At 38.5% G+C, this 23,664-nt stretch overlaps 3 protein-coding genes across 5 annotated transcripts in view; 1 reads left to right on the top strand and 2 right to left on the bottom strand.

Annotated features, from left to right (window-relative positions):
- Positions 1-8,037, bottom strand: part of LOC146478748 (exosome complex component RRP46-like) — a 30,275-nt gene extending 22,238 nt beyond the window's left edge. The window contains exons 1-6 of the mRNA XM_085112365.1: positions 7,891-8,037; positions 7,156-7,269; positions 4,947-5,068; positions 4,547-4,687; positions 3,386-3,475; positions 3,205-3,291 (exon numbers count right to left, since the gene is read on the bottom strand). Of these exons, the coding sequence (XP_084968491.1) occupies positions 3,205-3,291; positions 3,386-3,475; positions 4,547-4,687; positions 4,947-5,068; positions 7,156-7,269; positions 7,891-8,032 (696 nt within the window). The 5' untranslated portion in view covers positions 8,033-8,037. The remainder of the gene's footprint in view (positions 1-3,204; positions 3,292-3,385; positions 3,476-4,546; positions 4,688-4,946; positions 5,069-7,155; positions 7,270-7,890) is intronic.
- A 32-nt stretch (positions 8,038-8,069) lies between these two features.
- LOC146478747 (2-oxoisovalerate dehydrogenase subunit alpha, mitochondrial-like) lies at positions 8,070-17,853 on the top strand. 2 transcript variants are annotated; one of them, XM_085112360.1, is made up of 9 exons: positions 8,070-8,214; positions 8,312-8,500; positions 11,753-11,839; positions 12,114-12,384; positions 13,661-13,805; positions 14,728-14,789; positions 15,190-15,331; positions 15,657-15,755; positions 16,544-17,853. In XM_085112360.1, the coding sequence occupies exons 1-9, from the start codon at positions 8,116-8,118 to the stop codon at positions 16,791-16,793; spliced, it is 1,344 nt and encodes a 447-aa protein (XP_084968486.1). In that variant the 5' UTR covers positions 8,070-8,115; the 3' UTR covers positions 16,794-17,853. The 2 variants fall into 2 exon arrangements, with proteins under 2 accessions (XP_084968486.1, XP_084968485.1); XM_085112359.1 differs by having other exon boundaries at positions 8,101-8,220.
- Positions 17,609-23,324, bottom strand: LOC146478746 (adipocyte plasma membrane-associated protein-like). Of its 2 annotated transcripts, none has more exons than XM_085112362.1 (7): positions 23,192-23,324; positions 21,993-22,094; positions 20,916-21,034; positions 20,210-20,302; positions 19,408-19,834; positions 19,099-19,279; positions 17,609-18,305 (listed from the first exon to the last, which is right to left on the bottom strand). In XM_085112362.1, coding segments are annotated over exons 1-7 (1,134 nt in total). In that variant the 5' UTR covers positions 23,194-23,324; the 3' UTR covers positions 17,609-18,095. The 2 variants fall into 2 exon arrangements, with proteins under 2 accessions (XP_084968488.1, XP_084968489.1); XM_085112363.1 differs by having other exon boundaries at positions 23,066-23,193.
- Between the last annotated feature and the right edge of the window lie 340 nt (positions 23,325-23,664).

Here is a 23,664-nt window from a genome sequence, read left to right as displayed (position 1 = left end):
AGATTCTAAGTTATTGTTTCTGTCAAATTGGCGCCCCATCACTTTATTAAATGTCGGCTATAAGATCGCATCTAAAGTTATTGCTAAAAGAATAGAAAGTATAGTACCGAAGTTAATTAATCCAGACCAAACCGGATTTGTTAAAGGAAGATACATCGGGCGGAACATTCGTTTGTCAACAGACGTTCTTGAACAAACAAAACGGCAAAACATTCCGGGAATCCTTCTTTTGCTTGATTTTAGGAAAGCTTTTGATTCCCTGGAATGGCCCTTTATTCAACAGACTCTTTCTGTATTCAACTTTGGTGAAAGTATCAAACGTTGGATCTCAATTTTGTACGCTAAAAGTGAAAGTTCAGTCTTAAACAATGGCTTTTGTACAGAATCCTTTCCCTTGTCAAGAGGAGTTAGACAAGGCTGTCCATTATCCCCTCTCCTCTTTATTCTAGGAGCGGAAATTTTAGCGAGTAAGATAGTCAAGATACGACAAGATCAAAATATACAGGGGATAAAAATCCACAGTTACGAATTCAAAATTAGTCAATTTGCTGATGACACCTCCTTATTATGTAAAGATCTTAATTCAGTTGAAAATGCCATTGCCTTACTTAATGTCTTTGAACGTGTATCGGGATTGAAGCTTAACCAGTCTAAAACAAAAGCACTATGGCTGGGACCTTGGCGTTTTAGTGATTCTAAACCGTTGGGTCTAAAATGGACTAAAGATCCCGTCAGAACTCTTGGTATTTTTATTTCTTACGATGAAAAAGGTAACTACAAGAAGAACATTACCGAAAAAATTGAGAAAATGGACAACTGGCTTAACTTCTGGAGATCCCGAAGTCTAACTCTGCTTGGTAGATGTCTAATTTTTAGAAGCTTAGGAGTTCCACAGCTGATTTATTCGGCTTCAAAGTCGAGCATGCCTATAGAAGCGAGTGTCAAGTTGATCACCAACTATTTATTTAATTTTATATGGAACAAAAAACCTGATAAAATAAAAAAGCAAGTAATGTACCAGGACTATATGGATGGCGGTTTGCGCGTACCAAATATTCTGACTACATTTAAGTCCCTAAATTTAGCATGGATACCCAGGCTTTCAAAAAGTGAAAACTGCTCAGATGAATCTTGGTCATATATCCCAAGCTATTATTTAAAAAGGTACGGTGGACTTAACTTCTTACTTCGATGTAATTACGATAACCATTTTATTAAACAGATTGACCTTCCACTTTTTTATAAAGAAATCCTTATCCACTTGTTGGAGTTAAAACAGTTGTATGGATATTACCAAGAGCAAGATTTAGTGCTATTTAATAATAGAGAAATCTTAATAAACGGGAAGCCATTTTATTACAACGAATGGCATCTTAATGGTATATTCTCTATCCGGGATGTTTTAAATGATGAGGGGAAATTTCTTTCCTATCAGGAATTCCTCCAAAAATACCGTCACCTTAAGTGCAATTTTCTTCGATATTTTCAAGTCATTGCAGCAATTCCGAAAGATCTGCGAGAAAAGGCAAGTCAGACTTCGCTTAACAAACGCAAATTCGAAAAGGACAATTTTATATTCTCTCTGTCGCCAACTGTTTCAATAAACTTACTCAAGGTGAAAAGCAAAGATTTTTATTGGCTTATTACAAAACCGTTTGTAACTAAGGCTACTGGTTCAAGGAAATGGGAACACGAAATTCAGTCGATGAATTTGAGTTGGCCTTGCTATTTTAGTAAATTGAAGCTTATCTGTAAGGAACCTAAACTTAGAGAATTCTATTATAAATTATTACATAGGATTATTGTTACAAAGAAGGAATTGTATTACTTTGGTATTGAAAATAACAAAGACTGCCTATACTGTAATGAAGGTGACTCCATGGGTCATACTTTCATCGACGGCCACTTTTCCAAGTCCTTTATCAGTAACGTTGTGGAATGGTTCAACAGGGAACATGCCACCTCCTTTTCACCCTCCACCGAAGAATTTCTATTTGGTAAATTTGGTAATGATCAGTTATCGTCTTCAGATATGTCGCTTAAAAAGTTTAATTATTGCTTGTTATTCGCAAACTATTATCTATACTGTCAAAAACTGAACAAAAAACAAATCAACTTTGATGAGTTTAAGCAACGTATTGCCTTCAAACTTCGCATTGAAGGCCTTTCATAATTCTTTATTATTTACTTAGTCTATATTTAACATGCCTGTTACAACTTGTGTTTGTGTGTACGTTTTTGTGCATGTGTCCAATGTTGTGTAACTGTGTGCATGTGGTTTAAAATAATGCAAACGAACCTTTATATGTGTCAGCACTCCAAGAGATATTTGTAACTTTATTTTTGAAATGTAAAACTACCAATTGTAATCTTGGTATTTCCAATAAAGATTTGCATTAAAAAAAAATACACTTTAAGCCTTCCGTTGCTGGAACTTTATAGTTTGGTCTATAGATAGCAGTGATAAGAAAAGCAGTTATTTTTCTTCCTAAACAACGGTCATGGGTTTTTTCTTAAAGCCACCTTCGATACTCTTTTTAAATATTTTTGAGGTACCTTAAAATAACTCCCTAAAACTCCATACGCATCGAACTTTTCATTAAAATAAAAGACCATTGCACCTGTGTATGCATGCAACGTAAACAGCTGCAAAAAGAAAGTGTGCTTTTATACGGTTTGCATAGTACACTGTGATGGTCTTTCATCTCATAAATCTCGCATTTGCAGTTCACATAGTTATGTGACATTTCAAATTGTTCAGTTTCATACATTCTTAAATGGATTTTTTTTTAGGCATGCGCCTCTTACCATTACCTTAGGTCGAGAAAATGCACTTATTGTTTTAATATTGCCTAGAACAACAGATTCCCTGCACAAGGAAAGGCAACAACTCAACGCATAATGCTATAGATAAACTGATGCACAATGAATCTTCATTGTCACACCACATTCCTGTGTTCTCATTCAACACTATATTATCACGCAGCTCTCCAGACTGTTACCAGACACTGAGTTAGCACAATACTTTACGTCATGACAGAATAATTTTAGGCTATCTGGCTGTAGAGGTTTCACATGAAATTTGTCTATTATTAGTCCCAAAACAGGACACTATCATGAAAACCACAAAACTTTATACTGTTGTTGACTTTATGATTCTAACAACTTGTGAAAACCAGGATTCAGTAAGATAAAGTACAATACCTTTGAAAGTTTCCTCTCTACTGATAATCTAAAGAAGTCAAAAAGTTTGGTTGCAGCAGTCCGGCATGCTTCCAGACACTTTTCATACTGAAATGAGACAAAAATGAAATTCTTAAATTGTTATTAAAAATTATTGCTTTAAAACATGGCCTAGTTTCGATTTTCGATTTTTAGTTCTTACCTCAATTAGTGTGAAACTCCCAGTTGTTGACGATGTTGTCACATTCTTGTCAACACTATCGAATGCAAAAGTCATCACTGCGGAGGATGACTGCAAATAATGAATCCAAAGCCAGATAAGTTGGGATTGTAAGTGCAAGGGTTTATTCTAGCATAGGTGCACAAGACCGCAACAATTGAACCCAAGAAAATTGCCTCCATAAGTAGTCTTCCTATAAGAGGTTCTTCCACCGTAAGTGTGTGGCTACAGGTAGTACCTACACACAGGTATTGTGTTTACAGATGTCTGCCAACAGAAGGTCCTGCTACAGTAGTAAGTACCTACAGGTGTCTCCACAGGTGCCTGTCTACTGGACGAATCTACCCTAAAGGAGTCTGTCCACAGGAGACCTCCATAGGAGGTGTCTGCCTGCAAGTATCTGTCTATAGGAGGTGTCTGTCCACAAGAGTGCCTGTCTATAAGAGGTGTCTGCCCAATGGCCCACAACAGTGCCTGCCTACAGGTGTCTATCCACTGGACACTTCTATCTACAGAAAGTGTCTGTCCATAAGTATCTGTCTACAAGAAGTGTCTGTCCGCAAGAGCATCTGTCTTAGGAGGTGTCTGCCTACAGGTGTCTGTCCACAAGAGCATCTGTTTATAGGAGGTGTCTGCCTACAGGTGTCTGTCCACAGGTGTCTATCCACAAGAGCATCTGTCTATAGGAGGTGTCTGCCTACAGGTGTCTGTCCACATGAGCATCTGTCTATAGGAGGTGTCTGTCCACAAAAGCATCTGTCTATGGGAGGTGTCTGCCTACAGGTGTCTGTCCACAAGGGCATCTGTCTATAGGAGGTGTCTGTCCACAAGAGCATCTGTCTATAGGAAGTGTCTGCCTACAGGTGTCTGTCCACAAGAGCATCTGTCTATAGGAGGTGCCTAACTACAGGTGTCTGTCCACAAGAGTCTCTCTATAGGAGGTGTCTGTCCACAAGTCTGTCTTTAGCAGGTGTCTGTCCACAAGAGCATCTGCCTATAGGTGTCTGTCCACAAGAGTCTGTCTATAGGAGGTGTCTATTGGTATCTGCCTGTAAAGGAGTCTTCCTGTATGAAGTCAATAAGGTTTATGCATGCCCAAGGTGACTGATACTGTGTTCACTCTACTCTGCCTTCTTTCCTTACCTTTTCTTGTTCCAAAGTAGGGTCCAACTGGATTTCACCAGATTCACTGATGCTGCAGGTCACTGCACAGACAAGACACTTCATTGGAAAACCTGCATCCACCATTGCCATGCAGGCAGCATTGATTGCACATGAGAGTAACTGGGCAGATCAGGAAATATGCACATATTGAGTTTGAATGGGCCAAAACACAACAGCTTACCCGGAATGGTTTGCACATCCCCAAAAAATGTTGAGTTCCAGACAGGGGGAGCTAAGGGTTCACCAAGTTAGCAACTATTTAATATAGGTTGTCATGGACATTTAAGTTTGCATCAGCCCAGATGAAGTTCACTTTATTTCTATTTTTTATTTATTTATTGCTTTTTCATTAATAACAAAATATTAATGTAAAGGATACTGATCCACCATCTTGAATTACCTGCACAACAATCATAAGAGAAGATCTTGGGTGTCTGGTTGTCAGGACAACAGGATCACAACTGTTACGAATGACTCTCTCCATCAGTTTTTCAGCACAGCCTGTGAAATACATGGTGAAAAAATCTAATAATTATCATGATTATAACAATTCAGTTGATGCTGGTAGCTCAACAGAAATATGGCAACTTGTTTTCTAGGAAGGGTGACTCTTGTTGTGTGGGTTCCTCTGCAAGTTTTCTGTGGCAAAAAAAGCTGGAACCTCCCCAACTATGAAATGGAAAAGGAGTACAACTCATGTGTTCAGAAGCCAACTCTCCCCCTCCCCCTGAGGATGTAAGTCCAAAGGGGTACTTGTCTTTATAAGCTATGCATGGGATGTGTGACCCAAAAGAGTGTAGTTTTCTAGCTGTTTTAGTCTGGAAAAGGGTAGTAAGTAAATAAAGTATGTTTTGCCTCTTGGTCTCCCATGAAGAAAAGATTTTTGCTATTTATGGTTTGAAAAGAAGGATATATTTTAGATCTAACATCTAAAATTGGGCACAGAAGATAAATACTCTGGTCTGAGGCTAAACTACAGAATACAGGGGCATTTATTTTCACATCATTGAATAACAATGCGTACTGTGGCATTCTGCAACACATTCCAGCAGATGTAGTAAATGAGGCAGACTAAACTGGCCTAGGTAAGAGCAGAAATTAGCAAGAATTGGGCAGCATACTCCCCTGAAGTATTTGCAAATGCTAACCCCCACCTCCCACCCCCCAACCAAAACCCCAACTCAGGAAGGGGGGGGATAACTGAGGAAAATTCTCCTGAGAAAAACATTATTTCCAATTGCCCCTCCACACATTTTATATACCTTGCAAGTGATAAAGTATTAAGCTTAAATTAACCCTTTATTAACTCGTGAATGCGCGTAGCGCAATGAACGAGTTATAGCGATAGTTGACTGTGGACTTGGTCGGTCGGTCGGTCGGTCGGTTTTGTCGTTAACTTTCGGGCGTGCGCAGTGAATGAGTTTTAAATTCAATTAGTGGAAAAAACACGCGAACATTTGTTGTTCACGGCGCATCAGGAAATTCTTATTCAATATGTAGAGAATAATTTGACGATCATTTAGTGCAAGAATGGAGATTTTTCGTTCAATCTGAGCAAAGTTACAAGTTTTTTCAGTTTTTCAGAAAGTCCGGGGTCGTAAACTCAATTAGTGAAAAAAAAAAACGTGAACATTTTTTTCACGACGCGTCAGAATTCTCTCATTCATTCTGTAGAGAATAATTTGACAATCATTTTAGTGTAAGAATGGAGATTTTTCGTTGAATCTGAGCAAAGTTATAGGTTTTTTTCGTTTTTTTCTACAGAGTGCGGTTTCTTTTAAGAATTAAAAATAATTTAATTTAGAAATAATTTAATTGAAAATAATTTAATTTGTCAGTTTTCACGCGAAAGCGGAACGTGCCATGTCACGCATCATTGACGTCGTAAACAAAATTATGCAAATTTCTGGTGAAATGAACACTTTAAGATCTTGTCAGCTTTCATGGAGGTTTCAAAGTGAAAAATGTTTCATTTTCGAAATTTACAACTGGTAATTTATGGGGAAGCAAAAGGACGCGGTCGATAAATAATTCTTATTTAGCAAGAGCTTGTCATAGTTCATTATTTTTACTTGAGGATTGCGTGGACTGAACTCCAAAGGAAAAATATCACGCATTTATGTCGGGCATGAAATGTAATGCGATACTTTGTTGAACAGATTTCCCTTTGTGAGATCGGCTTGCCCTACAGTAATTTTGTAATTTTAATTCCCAAAAAAACTTCACTTGCCCATCGGGCAAGTGATGGTTAGAATCCACTAGCCCGATCGCAAAATCCAGTAGCCCCGGATTATCGGGGACACGAATTTGCATGACGTAGCTGCACATGACGTGCTTCTGTGAACTTTGAATAAAAAACACGTGATTTTTTTTAATCGGTGCATCAGAATAATCGGATTATTCAATCTGTACAGAATAATTTGACAATCATTTTTATAGTACAAGAATGGTTATTTTTCGTTACATAATCGGGCAAAGATATAATTTCTTTTAGCTTTCAAGGAAGTTTCCGTAGCCGTCTAAATTTCAATTACTATGTGTCATCTGCATTCACGAGTTGGCTCACAGGAGCCTTTGATACAATGTACCTGCCACACCAACTTTTGGTCTAAAGACCACTTCCAGGGTAGCTTTGTCAATAAGTTCTTTACTTGATCTTACTTCCACTGGACCATATGTTGCAGCAATCACTTGAGTGTCTCCTAAAAAACAATTGACGTTCAATTCCGTTTCAAACGCATTTGTACATGTGTTTAATAGGCCTTATCACGGTTTTCGACGCCATTTTGACGGGTAGGCAAACAGGCTTGAAATAACAGTGTTTGTATGGAAATCCGATGTCAAATAATTTTCATAAAACATCGCTTCTGAAAAATTTATGAATTGGAAACTTTTGGCAATAGAAGGGTTTTAAGGAAAAAATTGGAGGGATGTAGCTGTGACAGAAAGCATTTCCCTGTATTTTTTCCCGCGAACTATTTTTAGTAGCAGTTCACGGCTGGTTCGCTATACAGACAAATGTATGGAAAGTTCAAAACACGACTGGACGACTTCTGTCACAGCTCGGCCCTCCAATTTTTTTCTTAAAATCCTTTTCCTTGTGCCAAAAGTTTCTAATTCATGAATTTTTCAGAAGCGATGTTTTAAGAAAATTATTTGACATTGGATTTCCATACAAACACCGTTATTTCAAGCCTGTTTGCCTACCCGTCAAAATGGCGTCGAAAACCGTGATAAGGCCTATTTAGTTTAGTTTTAATACAGACGCGTGGCTTGTATCGAAATTCTTGAACGTACGCTATCAGTTCAAAATCAAAACTTACCTTGTGAAAAGCTTGCTGATCCATCTGGTTTATTCAACAGGCACTGTTCGCATCGCATAGATCTTAGTTCAGACAAAAGCCGGGGAAGGTTTGCAGTCATTGCCTCGTCCGCCATTTTGAATTTGCCCATTGGGTACTTCATATATGGTAATGTTCGCGGGCTCGTGAATTCTCCGTACTGACTAGGGTAGGGAGGAGTATTGGCCCATCGTCACGAGGAAAAATATGGCCGCCGCAACGTGGATTGCAAGGGCAGTATTTCGTCGCTCTCGCGGCAAATTAGCACAACTAAGAACGCTTCCTAATAATTTCAAGGCGTTGAGAGTACGTGTACCATCGCTACTGCTGTGTGATCAGGAAATAGTTAGATTTCAGGGCACTAAAATTACATGATTTAAGCTTATAACTAATTTTTTTGCAGTTGTGTTCATCAGACACCGGCAGCATACGTGAAGATGAATTTCAAGACAAGCCAAGATTTCCTGGTGCTGAGAATTCATATTACACAGAGAAAATGAGCTTTGTTGATCCACAGGATGGTGAAACTATTCCAGTTTACCGTGTTATGGATCGAAACGGGAAAGTCTTTGATGAATCTCACGACCCAAAGGTAAGACTTATAATTAAGCTAAATGGGAGTTTACTGATCAGAGGTCTATTCGGTTGTTTCTTTTTGTTTTATAAGATGTGTTAATAATTCTCCAAACCACAGTATACCAGAAAAAAAAAACGTTATTCGTGGGGGAGTGTCGGGGGTTTGGCTTCTAATATAGAGCGTGCGCGCCAGCCGGTTGTCGCGATTTTCTTAAAAGGACGGTGCCTACCAATATATAAAGAAGTATTTTTGTGTGGTTTACGACTATGTGGGGAAAGCAGATCTTACCAAGGGCTACTGGAATCCAAAAAGAAAATTGGGGGTAACCACGCATTTTTTAGAGATAACTAAGCAACAATTATTATTCTAAAAAAAACAGTAAAATACAAAGCAATGTATCAGTATGGCGTTTTTTGTTTTTACAAATTGAAGCTTTATTATCTTTGAAAAATGCATGGTTACCCCAAATTTTCTTTTCGAATACCAAGGGTACTTCCTAGTTTCTGGTTTCTCAGCATAGTTTTAAACGCCAAAGGAAACCCGAGTATCTCAAGATGTGCAGAATGTATGCAGAGCTGTAACAAAAATATGCACTCTCTGTAAGTGGAGCTAATAATTATTTCCATCCTCAATGAGAAATTCCAACCAATAGCAAAAAAAACTTATATGGCTTTCTTATAAGTCTACAAAGTGACCTTAATTAGGGAAAGAAGCACAGAGATTCCATGAAGACCCAGGGTTGTAGCTAAGAAATTTGTCTGCCGGTTAGCTCAGAAATTGAGCCGGCTAAAGAAGGCACGAGGTGCCTTCTGCCGTCGGCGGAGCTGACGAGAGGGTAGGTGTGGGAGGGGGTACGGGAGGCCTCCCCCAGGAAATTTTGACAATTTTAATTCAATTTGGTGCACTCTGGTGAAATCTTGGGGCTCTTTTTTGCAAAAAGAAACAACTATTAAAGAGAAAAATATCATATTATTTTATTTGTAATATGAATGCAAATTAAAATACATTTACACAGGTTGTTGAATATGGGAAAATAAGTTTAATGTGCTCTGTTGCTGATTTATAGATCATCATCTGATTCTGAGAAGAAATCACTGTCATAGTCTGAATCACTATCACTTCTGTCATCTTTATTTGCTTGTTCTTTCAAGTGGAACAGCCTCAAAGCCCTTTGTTCCTCCTCCACATGATCTTCAACCTCGCCCTCCACTTCCTCACTTTTCTCCACTTCTTTTTCTTCTTCTTCTTCTTCTTCTACCCCAGGTTCTTCTTTTTGAGGCACGCCCTCATTTGTCTCTGTGCTTCCATCTTCTTGCCTGTCTTTAGGCATCATTGGCCTTGGATATTTGTGTCAGATCAGAGAAAGAAGAAGTCTTTCTCTGTAGCAAGACAGCCATAGGTATTAAAACATGAAGGAACTTCTTCGTAATGTTTTAATACAGCTTTTAATTGGTTCAATTTTATTGTTTATAACATGTTTATGCACATGAATAGGAAGAAGAACTGGGCAAACGGAGGAACAACTGAACAAACCGGAAACGCAAACGAACGAACAAACGGAAGCCTGAGCGAACGAACACCTGGGCGCGAGCGAACGGATGGCCGAATGCCGAGTTAATGATCAAACGGTCTACCGAGCGCTTGCCGGCGAAAACGAACGAACGAGAAACCGAGTGAACGAACACCACGGAACTAGATGAATAGCTGAACGACCGAGTGGACATCTCTTTCGTTTGCAGTTCTAAGCTTTTATAAGAATCGTTTTTTCTGATATTCTAGTGCAAACTTAAAAGCGCTTATCTTTTCAGAACGAGTGGGAAGCGATGTAGCTTTCGTTCTCATTTCTTTAATGTTAAGTAAATATTGAAAATCTTACGCAGGTATTTTGGTGAGCTCACCAAAAAGAGAATTAAGAAAACAGCATAGATTGACGAAAGCAAAAACGAAAGCTCCGTATGCTCAGAAGGTCTGTCATTCTCGTCAGGGGCACAGTGAACAGACCCGGTAGAGAGTTCAAGGAACGCCAAACAACGAAAAACATTCGAAGGAAATATGTAAACGTCGATACGAGGGAGAAAAGTTTGAATAAATTCAGGGTGAAACGTCTCCACCACACGTTTTAAACTGCGGCACCAATCTTTCGCAACACCTTGAATGCAGGGGGCTACCAAGCTTCGTGTTGACAAGATGGCGGACGCAGAAAACGGAAAGAGGGCACGATAAACAAGTTCTCAAAACAAGACTTTATTTCAATTACTTTTTGGCATCGATACTCAAGGTAGTCAGGAGTTTATTCAACCTTTTCACTTAGAATAATATTATATGATTCTAAATCGAACAATTGCTAGTGCGTAACCAAAGAACTGTTCATTGCCCTTTTAACCGAGTGTTCGCCACCCAAATTCAGCCGGCGATGACCTCTTTCCCAGCCGGCGAATTTCGCCGGCAGCCGGCACTTAGCGACAACCCTGAAGACCTGTGGCTTTTCTTGACTTCAGCCTAGTGCTGTAAGGGCCATCCTGCTTAGATAAAGATGGCTTGACTTGAGAGACAATAGAGGGTCCACACGAGAAGAAACTAGGAAGCTTTAACTAGTAAGAAACAAGTCAGTGCAGACTTTGGGCAACCAAAGTCAGTGCAGATGGAAAGAAGATTTCCTTGAGCCTAGCCAAGAACAAATGATATATGGTTCAACAAACTCTTCTTGAAATGCAGTGTGAGAACAGAAAGTTTGCTGATGAACTTGCAGAGCTGACAAATTATATCTTTCAGTCCACACACCAGGCACCTCTTTCTAAATGGAAATTTAACTTCTTTCAGAAAGGAACTAATAAAGAAAGCTAACAAACTAAGAAAAGCTGGAATGATCTTAAGTCCTTTGACGATGAGACCTGATCCAGATGCTGCTCCGCTTGTGTGCCGAACCTAATTGATGAATTAAGTCCAGCAAAAGATCAGTGTCTGAACCAGTCTTGTACAGCAGTTTTGAAAAATACTTCAGTACGGTAAACATCATAAAGGTTAAGGTTGGCAAGGCTCTGCTGGATTTTATTATCATTGAGTCTTTGAGCTTCATTTAGAGGGAATTGCTTTGGCATAAATTTTTTTGAGTACACTGTTGTTTTCATCCTGACATGAGAGTTAGAATTTACAGGTAAAAGTAATGGGAAAAGTCATGCAAAATCACCAGGGGGTGGGGTGGGCGTTTCTTACCTGTACAGTTAATGGTGCATTTCTGAACTTCTTTCTTTTCTAAATTTTCACCAGCTGGACAAAGAAACAATACAAGACATGTACAAAAAGATGACTTTATTAAATACAATGGATCGCATCCTGTATGAATCACAGCGGCAGGTAAATTTATAAAAAAAGTCAAGGGATTGTTGGGGGAATTATAGAGCACTGCACTCTATTACATTTAAAGAGACAAAGGTAGATATACCTAATAAACAAAATTTATTATGATAATCATACCCAGAAACAAACACTTGCATATATGACCTTTTGTACAATGTATATTTAATTTGCACTTCCACATCTCTCCCCCCCCTCCCCTCCCAGTTGAACCGCAAATGTTGTTTCCTTTGCTTCGTAAAATAATGTGAAAGTTGTGGGTTTTTCTTTTAAGGGAAGGATCTCATTCTATATGACAAGTTACGGCGAGGAAGCCACTCATTTTGGCAGCGCTGCAGCTCTTTTACCCAAAGATGTAGTGCTTGGTCAATACCGTGAAGCTGGTGTACTTATGTGGAGAGGGTTCTCATTAGATGACTTTATGAACCAGTGTTATGCAAATGAAAATGATTTTGGAAAAGGACGGCAAATGCCTGTTCATTATGGCTCAAAAAATCTAAACTTTGTTACAATATCTTCCACATTAGCAACTCAGATGCCACATGGTAAGTTATTTTTTGTTGTGGGATTTTGCATCCTTAAAATATTGTTGCTTGATGTTATTTTCTCATGTTGTATTGGTAAAAGTAATTGTAGGTAACCACTCTCTACTTTTTGGATTGGTGAAATTAGCATCTTTTAAGACTTCATGCTAACAACATCAATGGGGGAATTAGGGAGCTTAAGCAACGACGACGGCGATGGCAACGACAATGCAGCAAAACAATAGGTTTTATGAGCAAAAACAATCGCTCTGCACGTACGTTTTACATTTTGGTACATTTCTTTGCCATCCTCTGCAAAACAACAACGTGAAATGACCACATTTAAGGTTTTGTGGTGAACGTTAACGCACGACGGTGAATTTTTCATCTTCTTTCTTAACTTGTACGCCACTACTACCAATTTGGTTCCTGGATAACTCGCCATTTTTGTAAAAGTTGAGCGAGTTTAAATAATCGCGAAGTAGCACAAATGAATTAAATATATTTTTTCAGGTGATGTTTTCTTTGATGTTGCCATCGTCGTTGCTTAAGCTCCCTATTTTGGAACTGAAATCCCTGAATTATTATTAATGCCCACGATCAAATAGCACAACAGCTGATCGTTACCACAGCAGACCCTTGAAGGAACAGCTTGTAGTCTGAACAGTGGGGATTGAAATCCTCCAATCACTAACACCTGAAACCAGGATCAAAATGCACCAGCCACCACCAAACATGGTGATATTTATGTATCGATACAGCTAACTGACACCGTCACCTGATGAAGACCAGCTGTGTAGCGATCAATATGTCACAATTAATCAATAACTATGCTAAAGATAAACAATTTTGACATAATAAGGGTCTTTTACCACTTACCACTTTATGCTATCCCACAAAACAACATGGGGGAATGCCAAAAAAAGAGGTATACCCAGATATCACAAAAACTCCTGAAACCATGGTCAAGCATTTCTGGTATGGAAATAGTACATGATATGAGTTATCAGTCTGGGTCCAGTTGTTCAAAGGCCGGATAACTTTATTCAGTGGATAAGTCGCTATCCGTCAGTTTCAATCTGTGCAAAGATTTCAGTATTTCCTCCTGTACAAGCAAATATGCACACTCTAACCACAGTTAAGTTTGGGAGTGAACGAAAACCTTGGACAACGTTTAATGTGAAGTATATTTTAGACTCTGAATAGTGCCTTATCCAGCGGATAAAGTTATCCGGCTTTTGAACAACTGGGGCCTGGTTCTTTACAGCTAACAGAATCTTACCAAATTTTATTTCAGCATCTGGGTATGCCTATGCCGTGAAAAGAGCAGGCACTGGAAATTGCGTTATGTGCTACTTTGGTGACGGAGCTGCAAGTGAAGGAGACGCTCATGCAGCCTTCAACTTTGCTGCTACTCTGGATGCTCCTGTTATTTTCTTCTGGTAAAATGAACTTTTTAGAAAACAGTTACACCATTCCATTCCCATTTGACAAGTTTGTCAAGTTATCTTTTCAAAACTTTTGACAATTTTGACGAAAAAAAAAATTAAATGCTTTTGGCTTTCATTTTAACTGGAGGATCAAATGCTTGCAATGACTTTAGGGAACATAGCTGTCATTTGTCAGAAAACAAACTCCTAAGTTGAGAATAATTATTTCCACATTTTCCTTCACACTGATAATATTTGCCCTGTTGAAGTGAAAGTCATCAGGAAAATAAATAAATCTTTTGCTTCCGGGATGATGGCAGTCTTACATAGACAGCACTGTTTAAATAAATAATTTAATCAGACTTGCATTTGACTTTTCACAAATATTGTTACCAGTAATGAACTAACATTTGTTATGTTTAATATTAACCCTTTAATCCCTAAGAGTGCCATTTGGCACACAATGCCATAACTCTGTCAGTATTTGACAGATTTCTATGAATTTTTGATGCCAAGATGATCTTGTGAAAATCTACTCATTAAAAGGATAAAAACTTAACCCCCTCCCATACGTGATATGGCTGACCACCCCTATAACCTTTTCAACTTTTTTCCCCTAGAATTTGTGGGTCTTAAGACATCTCTCACATAAATGAAGATGTTGAGACCTGCAAAATAAGCTATAGTTTAGGGGTATACCTAATATACACAAGGATTGGGGCGTTTTTGAAGTTTTAAATTTTTACGTTTTAAGGCCATTTATCTCAAAGCCATAACTTTTCTCATTCATAATTATATGAGTTATGAAATACACTCATGAGTAGCTTTAAAATGGTATATCATACATGGACATTGAGTTTGTAGTCTTGGATCTGGAGAAAATGTCGTTTTGCCTTAGGGGTTAAAGGGTTAAGCAATTTTTTTGCATCAACAGTCGTAACAATGGTTATGCCATATCCACTCCTACAAGTGAACAATACAAGGGAGATGGAATAGGTGAGTCTGTTCTTTTTATCTATTAACTCAACAAAAATATGAAAAAAAATCTTAAAATGTGAATATTAGTTAACAAATTATAGCCACCAATGTCTTGTAATCATGAGTGAGTTCTGTCCTGTGCTGCTTGGGGTTTCACAACTTTGGTCCACATTTTACTTTCATGAACATCTTGACACTAAAATGCTGAACATTCAATTTTTTCCTTGCTTTTCAAATTCACTTTTGTGTTATAATGTTTAAGAAAAGTCTTGTTGTTCACTAACAAAAATTTTTGATTTCATTCATTTGATTGCTGGATGACAGTTACGCTACATACACTGTACAAATCTCAAATAGTGCTTTATTGACTATGGAGATGACAAAAGCTAACTTTCTCCAAATTTTCAATTTGTTTCAGCTGGACGAGGAAGGGGATATGGAATGAATGCAATTCGTGTGGATGGCAATGATGTCTTTGCAGTTTACAATGTCACCAAAGCTGCCCGTGAGATTGCCGTCAATCATCAAAGACCAGTTTTAATTGAAGCCATGACTTACAGGTAAGATAGAGAAGTTACACTGAGAGAGCTAGAGATTTCTCCTTCCTTTCCCTTTCCTGTTTCAATTTTATACAGAAGCCAGTTGTCGACTGTCATCTATTCACTGTTCTGATATCACAGTTTCGATGCCATTTCACTCAATGGAATTTATCCTGACAGTGTTTCGGGACAATTATTTGAAACGTTTTTTCAGAAGGCATGGTATCATTTAAAACCGTTTTTCAAAGAAATGCTGTATACAAAATAGTGATTGTCTTTCCTTCCATAGTCACCTCCCATTTCACAGCCCTGATTATATCAACCTTTTTTCTTTTCCTTTCTATAGAATTGGTCACCACAGCACCAGTGATGATTCATCAGTGTATCGCTCACTTAAAGAAGTGAACTATTGGGATAAGCAGGATCATCCAATAGGAAGGCTCAGGTATATAATTATATGTTGTGGTTTAATTTTTATTTTTGTTTGTGCAGTATTCATTACGATAATCTGAGACAAGGGGAGAAATCACCTGGTTTAAAAATTTCGTTTAATCAGTTTCAATGATTGGTTTGTTTACTTGCTTAGTTATATGTTGAACACTGCAATGTAGTGATGCATTCCCTGTTAGTTACAGACTGAGGTAAATTTCAAAACAAGTTGTTACATAAAAGTTTATCCTCACTGATACATTTTGAAACTGCTTATCAGCTAATGATTATGACTAGAAATTTTGGTACCTTGGTTCCCTACATTTAATCCGTTTAATTACTTAATTTGCAATTCAGTGATTCATCTTAGTTACAGTTGACTTGGTATCATGGTAGACTCATACACATCACTGGGTTATTCCACCAATAATTTCCCTTTTGACCCTCTCAGTCAGTTGACAGGTGAATATTTAACAATTATTCCATGAGCTCACATTGGATATGATATGATAGATAGCCAACGAGGCGCGTAGCGCCAAGTTTGCTATAATCATCTCATATCCAACAAGCGCAAGTGGAATAATAATTATATTGTTTTATTAAAAACAATCAAGAAATATTGCTAGATCTTACTGATTTCGCTGTGCAAGAATAACCAGCAGAAAATTTAATGATTGCCATTTCTCGGCCATGGTATAATGGCTCATATACCATGGCCGTTAAGCCAATCAAATCCCTCGAATGGCATTATACAATGATACAGTTTTTAATAATATGTGTTGTGTCCATTCATTTATTATCCAGATACTACATGGAGAATAAAAACTGGTGGAATAATGACATGGAGGAGGAGTGGAAGAATGAAGCGCGGCAACAAGTCATGCAGGCATTTTCAAGAGCCGAAAAAACACTAAAACCACCAGTCAAGGAAATGTTTTCTGATGTTTATGACACCATGCCCTCTCGTCTTCAAAACCAGTACCAGGAGTGTTTGGATCACGTGGCAAAATATCCACATGAGTATCCCACAGAGTTGTACGCTGAAGACAGGTAAAAGGAACAGAGAGGTTCAACGGCAAGAAGAACCGGTCAAGGGGACAAACTGCCAGGGCTACATTTGTGTTCACTCTTATACTGATGATGGTGATGACGCAGTGTCTGTTTACTTGTAGACCTATCATTTCCATTATTCAGTATACCTGCAGTATTTAACATTTCTGAGTCTCAGCTGAAAATGCCTATGAACTATCAACTGGGTGTATCATTGACACCAGGAGGAATTGGGGAAAGTTTTTATGATGGCTTAAGTAAATAAAACAAATTTCGAAACAACAGCTGTTAGTAGTTTAAGTTCTAACAGAGCTAACTGTATGCTTAGTGAACCGTTTCTAGTTTTACATGGATTTGCCAAGTTTGCACTCTTTCTTGGAATGTTTAAATATGGTTTAATAGGTAGCAAAATGTTTCCTTGTCTCATCAAAGTTGAGCAGTGCAGGAGTATGTGAAATAACCGTGGGGTTCACCCCTAATACACAATGTAAAAGCTATGTGGGTATGTGTACAGCACCAAAGAGTATGGTTTTTGAGCTGTTTGGTCTGAAATAGGGTATAGATTTTAACCATTTAGGTGTAAAAGTGGGAAAACGAGTGTGGATTTTAATTTTACATCAAAGATAAGTAATATTTATCTCAGTGAAACAATATATACCGGTACTTCAAAATTTCTTGTTCAATTTTGAAAATGATTGGCCAGGCAGTCAGTTCTGACAAATGGAATTTAGCACCCTAAGAATGAAAATTTATCTAAGCTTTCTCCATGCTTAGATAATAATAAATTATTATTGTAACAATGTAATAAATCACAACCACTCCAGTTTTTTTAACTTTGTTTTACAATGAAAATAAAACAACATTCTGTGGATTAAATCTCCAGGAAGAACAACCATAATTGTTGAAGATACAAACATGTTTACATAATGCATCAGCTAACAACTTATTAGACGTGGGGTTTTGTTAAACAAAGTTACTTATTTTCATGGCAACACTTCAATTTCATCTTATAACACTTGTGAATCTGTCTCAAAACAACTAATAAAGATGTGACTGAATTTACAGATGTATTATGTGACATTCTCTGATAATTTGTGCTAAAACTAAACTTAAATTAAACTTGTGCTGAAACAACAACTGTCAGAATATTAAAATCTCCTGAAAGGACTATCAGAAATACACAATTTTTTCTATATTTCTGTCAGATCACATTGACATGCAGTATTAATAAACACACTTTACACCATTTTCTTACAAACACTTACAAGTGCTTCACTCTTGACAAATGTCCTGTTGTTTAAATTAATCAGTCCTTAAGTTCCAACTTGCCAATGAAATTAGAGTGGTATGAGCCTAGCCACAGCACGTCACCTTCATCATGTACCTCACTTGCGTCAGGCACAATGCTCCCAGTTGGATCATGTAGGCTTCTTGTAATCTGACCATTCTCATTCAATTCCACTACAAGGCTGTTTGTCGGTTTAATGACAGAAGCTAACCATGGCAGGGAAAACACCTAAACATGTTAAACAACAGAGTAAGTGTGAGTTGTAACTACAAGTAAATGGTTCAGTCAGCTCAGTGCTATCTTGGTCTCTTTTTTGTTTCCGTCAGTGAGCCATGTCTGCCAAATGCACCTGGAATATTACATGTAATACATACATGAAGGATTGACCATTGCAGATATGTATGCAACTTTCAAAAAATATCAGGCTTGAACAGGATTTGAACCCATGACCTCTGTGATACAGGTGCAGAGCTCAACCAACTGAGCTATCAAGTCAACTGGGGGGGGGGGGGGACCCTAAAAGCTGAAACCTGGGAGTGGCAGAAAATCACCACAAATCCTAAAACACAGAATGGGCTTACCCTAACCCATTCCCTGTTTTAGGATTTGGGGTGATTTCTGCCATTCCACCATTACTCCGTTCTGGCTTTTAGGGTCGCCGCAACTGGGAGCTGGTCATTTTGTGAATTCATAATATAACCACAGAGGAGAAGATATAAAGGTGAAATATATGAAATTCATAATGATTTCAACAGCTTTTCTTTGATTGATATCTACCAAAACATAACTTGAACTGTGCTATTGGTAACTGCTCTAGACTGCAAAACAGTTGCAGTATTGGTCTGTCAACAAATGCATGGGGTCATCAAACAAAAGGTCTGTATGTGTATGGAGAGATGCTTGTGACTATCAGGTGCATGCGCCCTTCTATTGATTTAAAATCCTGACTGTTTTGCAGTCTATAACGGCTGTTACGACATAGGTTATGTATTGTATTAGGTGGCACTTGTCCCTCTTTTACCTTAGCTAGAAAGTTCCTTGCCCTGGGATACTGTGTGATCAGGTCGGCTGTTTCTCCTCTTGCCAGTGATATACCAACCCAGTAACCCCCTTGACTGCTCAGACGTATGTTATCTGGAAATCCTGGCAAGTTTTGTACAAAAACCTCAGATTTGCCTTCATTCTCCCCTTTAATGTAGTACCTGAAAAAAAGACAATGTACACTTTGTGTAAAGCTTCATAATTTGGAGTCCCTTTTTACTGCTATGAGGTACATTTTAAATCATCTTCCATCTATCTTTACAAAATATAGTTTCCAACAATTCCTTACTTTATTATCCTTGACATGGTAGTTTCTACCACAAGCACATGGTCTCCCTCTGGTGAGAGCTGGACACCATTAGCAAAATGCAGACCTTCCATTAGAACCTCCAAGTCTCCCGTCTTGGGATGATACGCCATTAATCTTCCACTTGCATCTCCTTCAAAGAACAAATGACAGAATTGTCGCCTCTGCCACTTGCTACTTGAATCAGTGAAGTAGATTGTACCATCGCGTGCAATATCCAAGTCATTAACAAATCGAAATGGTTTGCCATTTGCCCCTGGTGATGAGGGTACAAGTGTATTGACTGTTCTCGCTCTTGGGTTCACCTCAAGCAGGCCAAAATATGCATCAGCTACTATCAGATTGATTCCATATCTGTCAAAACGCATCCCCAAGGGACGACCACAAGTCGGCTCAAACTCTGGAGTGCCTGTAAGGGAAACAAATCAAGATTATGGAATGCTAATTGAAAAAATATCGGACACAAGTATAGTTGTTATCGACAAAGACAGACGCTAACCCAGCTGCAAAAAATTTCTGATTTTTCTACTTCTTCTTCGTCTGGAACATTCTTTAGAGTGTTTTGATGTTTAGGACAACATTTTATATTTTGTCATATGGACCAAACAAGTTTGCAAGCCGCCCATTACACCATCCTACACCAGTAAGAACCCCAACCAGCTTTATGGCAATATTTGAGTTGACTGAAGTCATGAATGTATTTCCTGAATATTAATTCATAGTGTCCTGTATCCTGCATATAGATTTTAAGTTGCATCTCAATGAACTGAAGGTACTAACTTACCACAAGGTGGCTTGCCAGTTCGAACAACCTCTATCACTTTATCGCCTTCAAGTCTGACAATTCTGCCATCTGCTAAGCCAGTGTACAGAGTGCCTTGGAAATTAAAAACAAAAATCCTGAGTCTGGCCCCCTTAGCAATAACATGCTTACTAGTCTGCAATAGCACACTTCTTTTTCCACAAAGAAAAAGACACAATGCACTTACTTGATTGAATATTGATAGCTCAAAATTAATTGTTTTAGGACAGTGCCTACTAATGCAGCTGAGGTTTTTTGCACAGCTTATTACTATGTGGGAATAGCACATCTTAGCAAGGGCTGTTGGAATCCACAAAGAAAATTGGGGGTAACCATGCATTTTTGAGAGATAAGTAAGAAACAATAATTCTAAAAAGTGCTGAAATACAAAGTGACATATGGCATTTTTTATCAGTTGAAGCTTTATGGTCTCTGAAAAATGCATGGTTACCCCCAATTGTCTTTTTAAATACCAAGAGCATCGGCTAATTTCTGCTTTCTCCGGATAGTTTTAGACCTTGCAAAAATATCCCTGCATTAGTGGGCACCACCCATAGGAAACCTGAGTATCTCGATTTCCGATGACCCTCCTTGGGGGGAGGGGAGGGGGGTGGGCATGGACCACTCATAATATTTATAATACCTACCAGTACAAAAGTGTGATACAGAAATTCCTTGCCTTGATTACCTGTGCTATCAACCGCAATAGATTCTGGACCAATCAGCTGTCCTTCAAACAACCTTTTTGTTTTAGTTAAGTTGCTGTTAACTTCTAGCACTCCTTCAAACTTTGGCATCCTTGGTAAACTAATATATTTGGAGAAAGAAAGAAAGTGATTTCAGCCAGGTAAATGGGATGTATATGAGCCCCCTGGTCCCTTACAGGGCAAGGGGCTATGGTTCAAGGGTCATTTTGTCCTAGAATTGGATCTAATATATCTTTTTTTCTGTTTCAGTGTGTCAGAATTAAGAGTTTTTGTTTTAGGGGTTAGAATTCAATAAGAGTCAAGAATCATCTCACAAAAGGAAAAAGAGACATGTTGGATACCCCCCCCCCCCCCCCCAGCATTTCAAGGAGTACCATTCCTTGTGGGGAAGCGGGAGGGTTACTCTCCTATGCAAGCTATTTTGGTATGTGGAGTGCCAAACAGTATGTTTTTTAACCTTTTTGGTCTGGTAGTCTGAAAAATAAAACAGGTATGGATTTTACAAACCAGGGCCGAGTTGTTCGAAAGCCGATTAACGCTAAACCACGATTAGAAGTTAATCAAGGTTTTCATCTCATTCATTTTAAAGGGTAATTTCGAGCTAAAGGTAAAGAAAAGTCTAAGTAAAAACTGAGGGCCAAAAATGTTTTGGAAGAATCTTTATTAATTAGCAATTAAAATCGAGTCAAAGTTTGCGTTAATTCAGGATTAGCTTAATTGGGCTTTGAACAACGCCCAGGTCTGAAAATGGGTGCTGGAAAATTACATATTTTGGTCTGAAAAAAGGGCCATGGTTTGAAGAACAAGCTTCACACCCCATTTAATATTTGGATCCCCGCCTTCCTCATACTCTCCCCCCACCTAAGCTACATGTAGCCATAACCACCCCTCAAGGGGAAAGCGGGAAGGAGGCATGTTCCCTCCCTCCTAGCTGTCTCCTCAGGGGGTGGGTACAGGTGTAGGCCATCTCCTTCCCTGAGCTACTCAGTTGGAGTGAAGTTAAGAATCATTGTCACATAAAAGTCAAAAATATAAAACATGTTCACCGTATAACGTACCTGTAAGGTTTGGGATCAATTGGAGATGGCAGGAAAAAGAACAAAACATCCAGACCACTCAAAATGATAAACAACAAGGAGATCAACATTCCTACAAAACCCCTGAATAAAAACAGTATTTTGTTAAAAACTGAACCAAATGTCTGATATCTGATAAGTGTTGTTGCTTGGATTAATAATTTTTTCCAACCTACTTTCAAACCCAGTACAAGTTTCAGCCTCTCCATGTATCCTGCTACTGCTTTCTTATGGTATACCTTTTGACTGGGTTTGAATCATTTGCCAATGGTCATTCCAATGGACATCCACGGAACTGGGGGTCCTTGTCAAAGGCCAAGGTGGAATTTCTAGAGAGGGAGGAAGTGGGGTGGGGTGGGGGAATTCCACATAAAAAATCAATTTCAGTTGATCGGAGGGGTATGCATGGACATTGTTTGGAACAATACAAGTAATAAATATACTATTATTTATATCTTGTCACCTAAAACCACCTCTAATACTACAACCACTTTATAAGTTCCAAAACAACAACTTTGTTGGACAACCCCTCCTCCGCTACTCCACACACACCCCACCCCACCCCAATTTTGGACATTCCAGTTAAACTTCATAGTACTTTTCTTCTGAAACCCACCACCCCTTAAGAAGAACTTACAATGACCTTCCATGTGGTGCAAATGGATCCTCTTTAGAAGCAGTGACGTATCTCACTTTGTCCGTATTTATTTGATGAACCATGAACCTTGGAGGGGGCACAACATGGGGGTAATGGAAATCTTTTCCCTCCTGTACGATGAGACTACAGCTAAATTGTTCCCATTACAGCAATTCTACACCTTCCCACCCAGGTATTGAATATAAAAACGTACACGATACTGGACAAAGAACTCGACCAAACGATATCTTATCGCACTTTCCAGATCTAGAACAGATTCTCAACTGAGCCGTAATATTAAAATGTCCAACGCATGCATGCTCATGAAGCAATTCATGAGAGCTTTTTAGCTTGCGTAGACTAGATGGTTTAGATAAATTCTATAACACTTATATCTCAGTCTGTTACAAAAACAAACCTATTGGCAGACGACACGAAAACAACAATCCGACGGAGAAACGGAATTGATAAAAATATAACTAGTTTAAGAGAGATTACCGAGCTTAGGACAAGATTACAGGGTTAGACATCATGCAAGTCTTACATATTCCTCGCAGCTTCCTGAATGGAGAGGATCCAAACGTTTTCCAGCTCCCAGCAAGTCACAGTTCACCGTGAGACAAAACACTGGATCTAGAAAACTTGAAATTCGACACTTTACGGTACAAAGGTATTGGCATGGCATGGAGCGTATCTTTCAGCGGTGTTTGTTTTGTCACGCAACGCTGCAGCAAGGAAGTGTTTGGCTCACTTCAAATGACGACCTCATCAGTCATGTAAGTTTCAAAAGCACTATTTTTCGCTTAAGAATTGGAAGAAATATACGAATAATTGCGAAAAATGTTCTATTTATAATTTTCCGAAAGGTCTCTTTCCTGTCACGCAAAGTGACTGCGTGACAGTTGTGTTCCTCTGGATTTTGTCTTTTCTTTTCTTTTTTCATTTTTTTTTTCTGTTTTCTTCATTTTCCTACCCATCATTTTGTTACTAATGATTCTTAACAGTTTCAAGAACATT

The sequence above is a fragment of the Pavona decussata genome, unplaced genomic scaffold (assembly GCF_977016875.1).
Source record: "Pavona decussata unplaced genomic scaffold, jaPavDecu1.1 SCAFFOLD_64, whole genome shotgun sequence".
Classification (NCBI taxonomy): domain Eukaryota; kingdom Metazoa; phylum Cnidaria; class Anthozoa; order Scleractinia; family Agariciidae; genus Pavona; species Pavona decussata.
This window is presented reverse-complemented; position numbering and strand designations above follow the sequence as displayed.

What these genes read in the sequence shown, in the direction of transcription:
- LOC146478747 (XM_085112359.1), top strand. Translation starts at nt 8,116, where the DNA reads ATGGCCGCCGCAACGTGGATTGCAAGGGCAGTATTTCGTCGCTCTCGC. An exon ending in GCTCCTGTTATTTTCTTCTG is followed by an intron (nt 13,806 to 14,727) that starts GTAAAATGAACT and finishes TTGCATCAACAG; the next exon opens with TCGTAACAATGGTTATGCCA. An exon ending in ATTGAAGCCATGACTTACAG is followed by an intron (nt 15,332 to 15,656) that starts GTAAGATAGAGA and finishes TCCTTTCTATAG; the next exon opens with AATTGGTCACCACAGCACCA.
- LOC146478746 (XM_085112362.1), bottom strand. An exon ending in TATTGCGGTTGATAGCACAG is followed by an intron (nt 20,303 to 20,915) that starts GTAATCAAGGCA and finishes TTAATTTCCAAG; the next exon opens with GCACTCTGTACACTGGCTTA. An exon ending in ACCATGTCAAGGATAATAAA is followed by an intron (nt 19,280 to 19,407) that starts GTAAGGAATTGT and finishes TCTTTTTTTCAG; the next exon opens with GTACTACATTAAAGGGGAGA.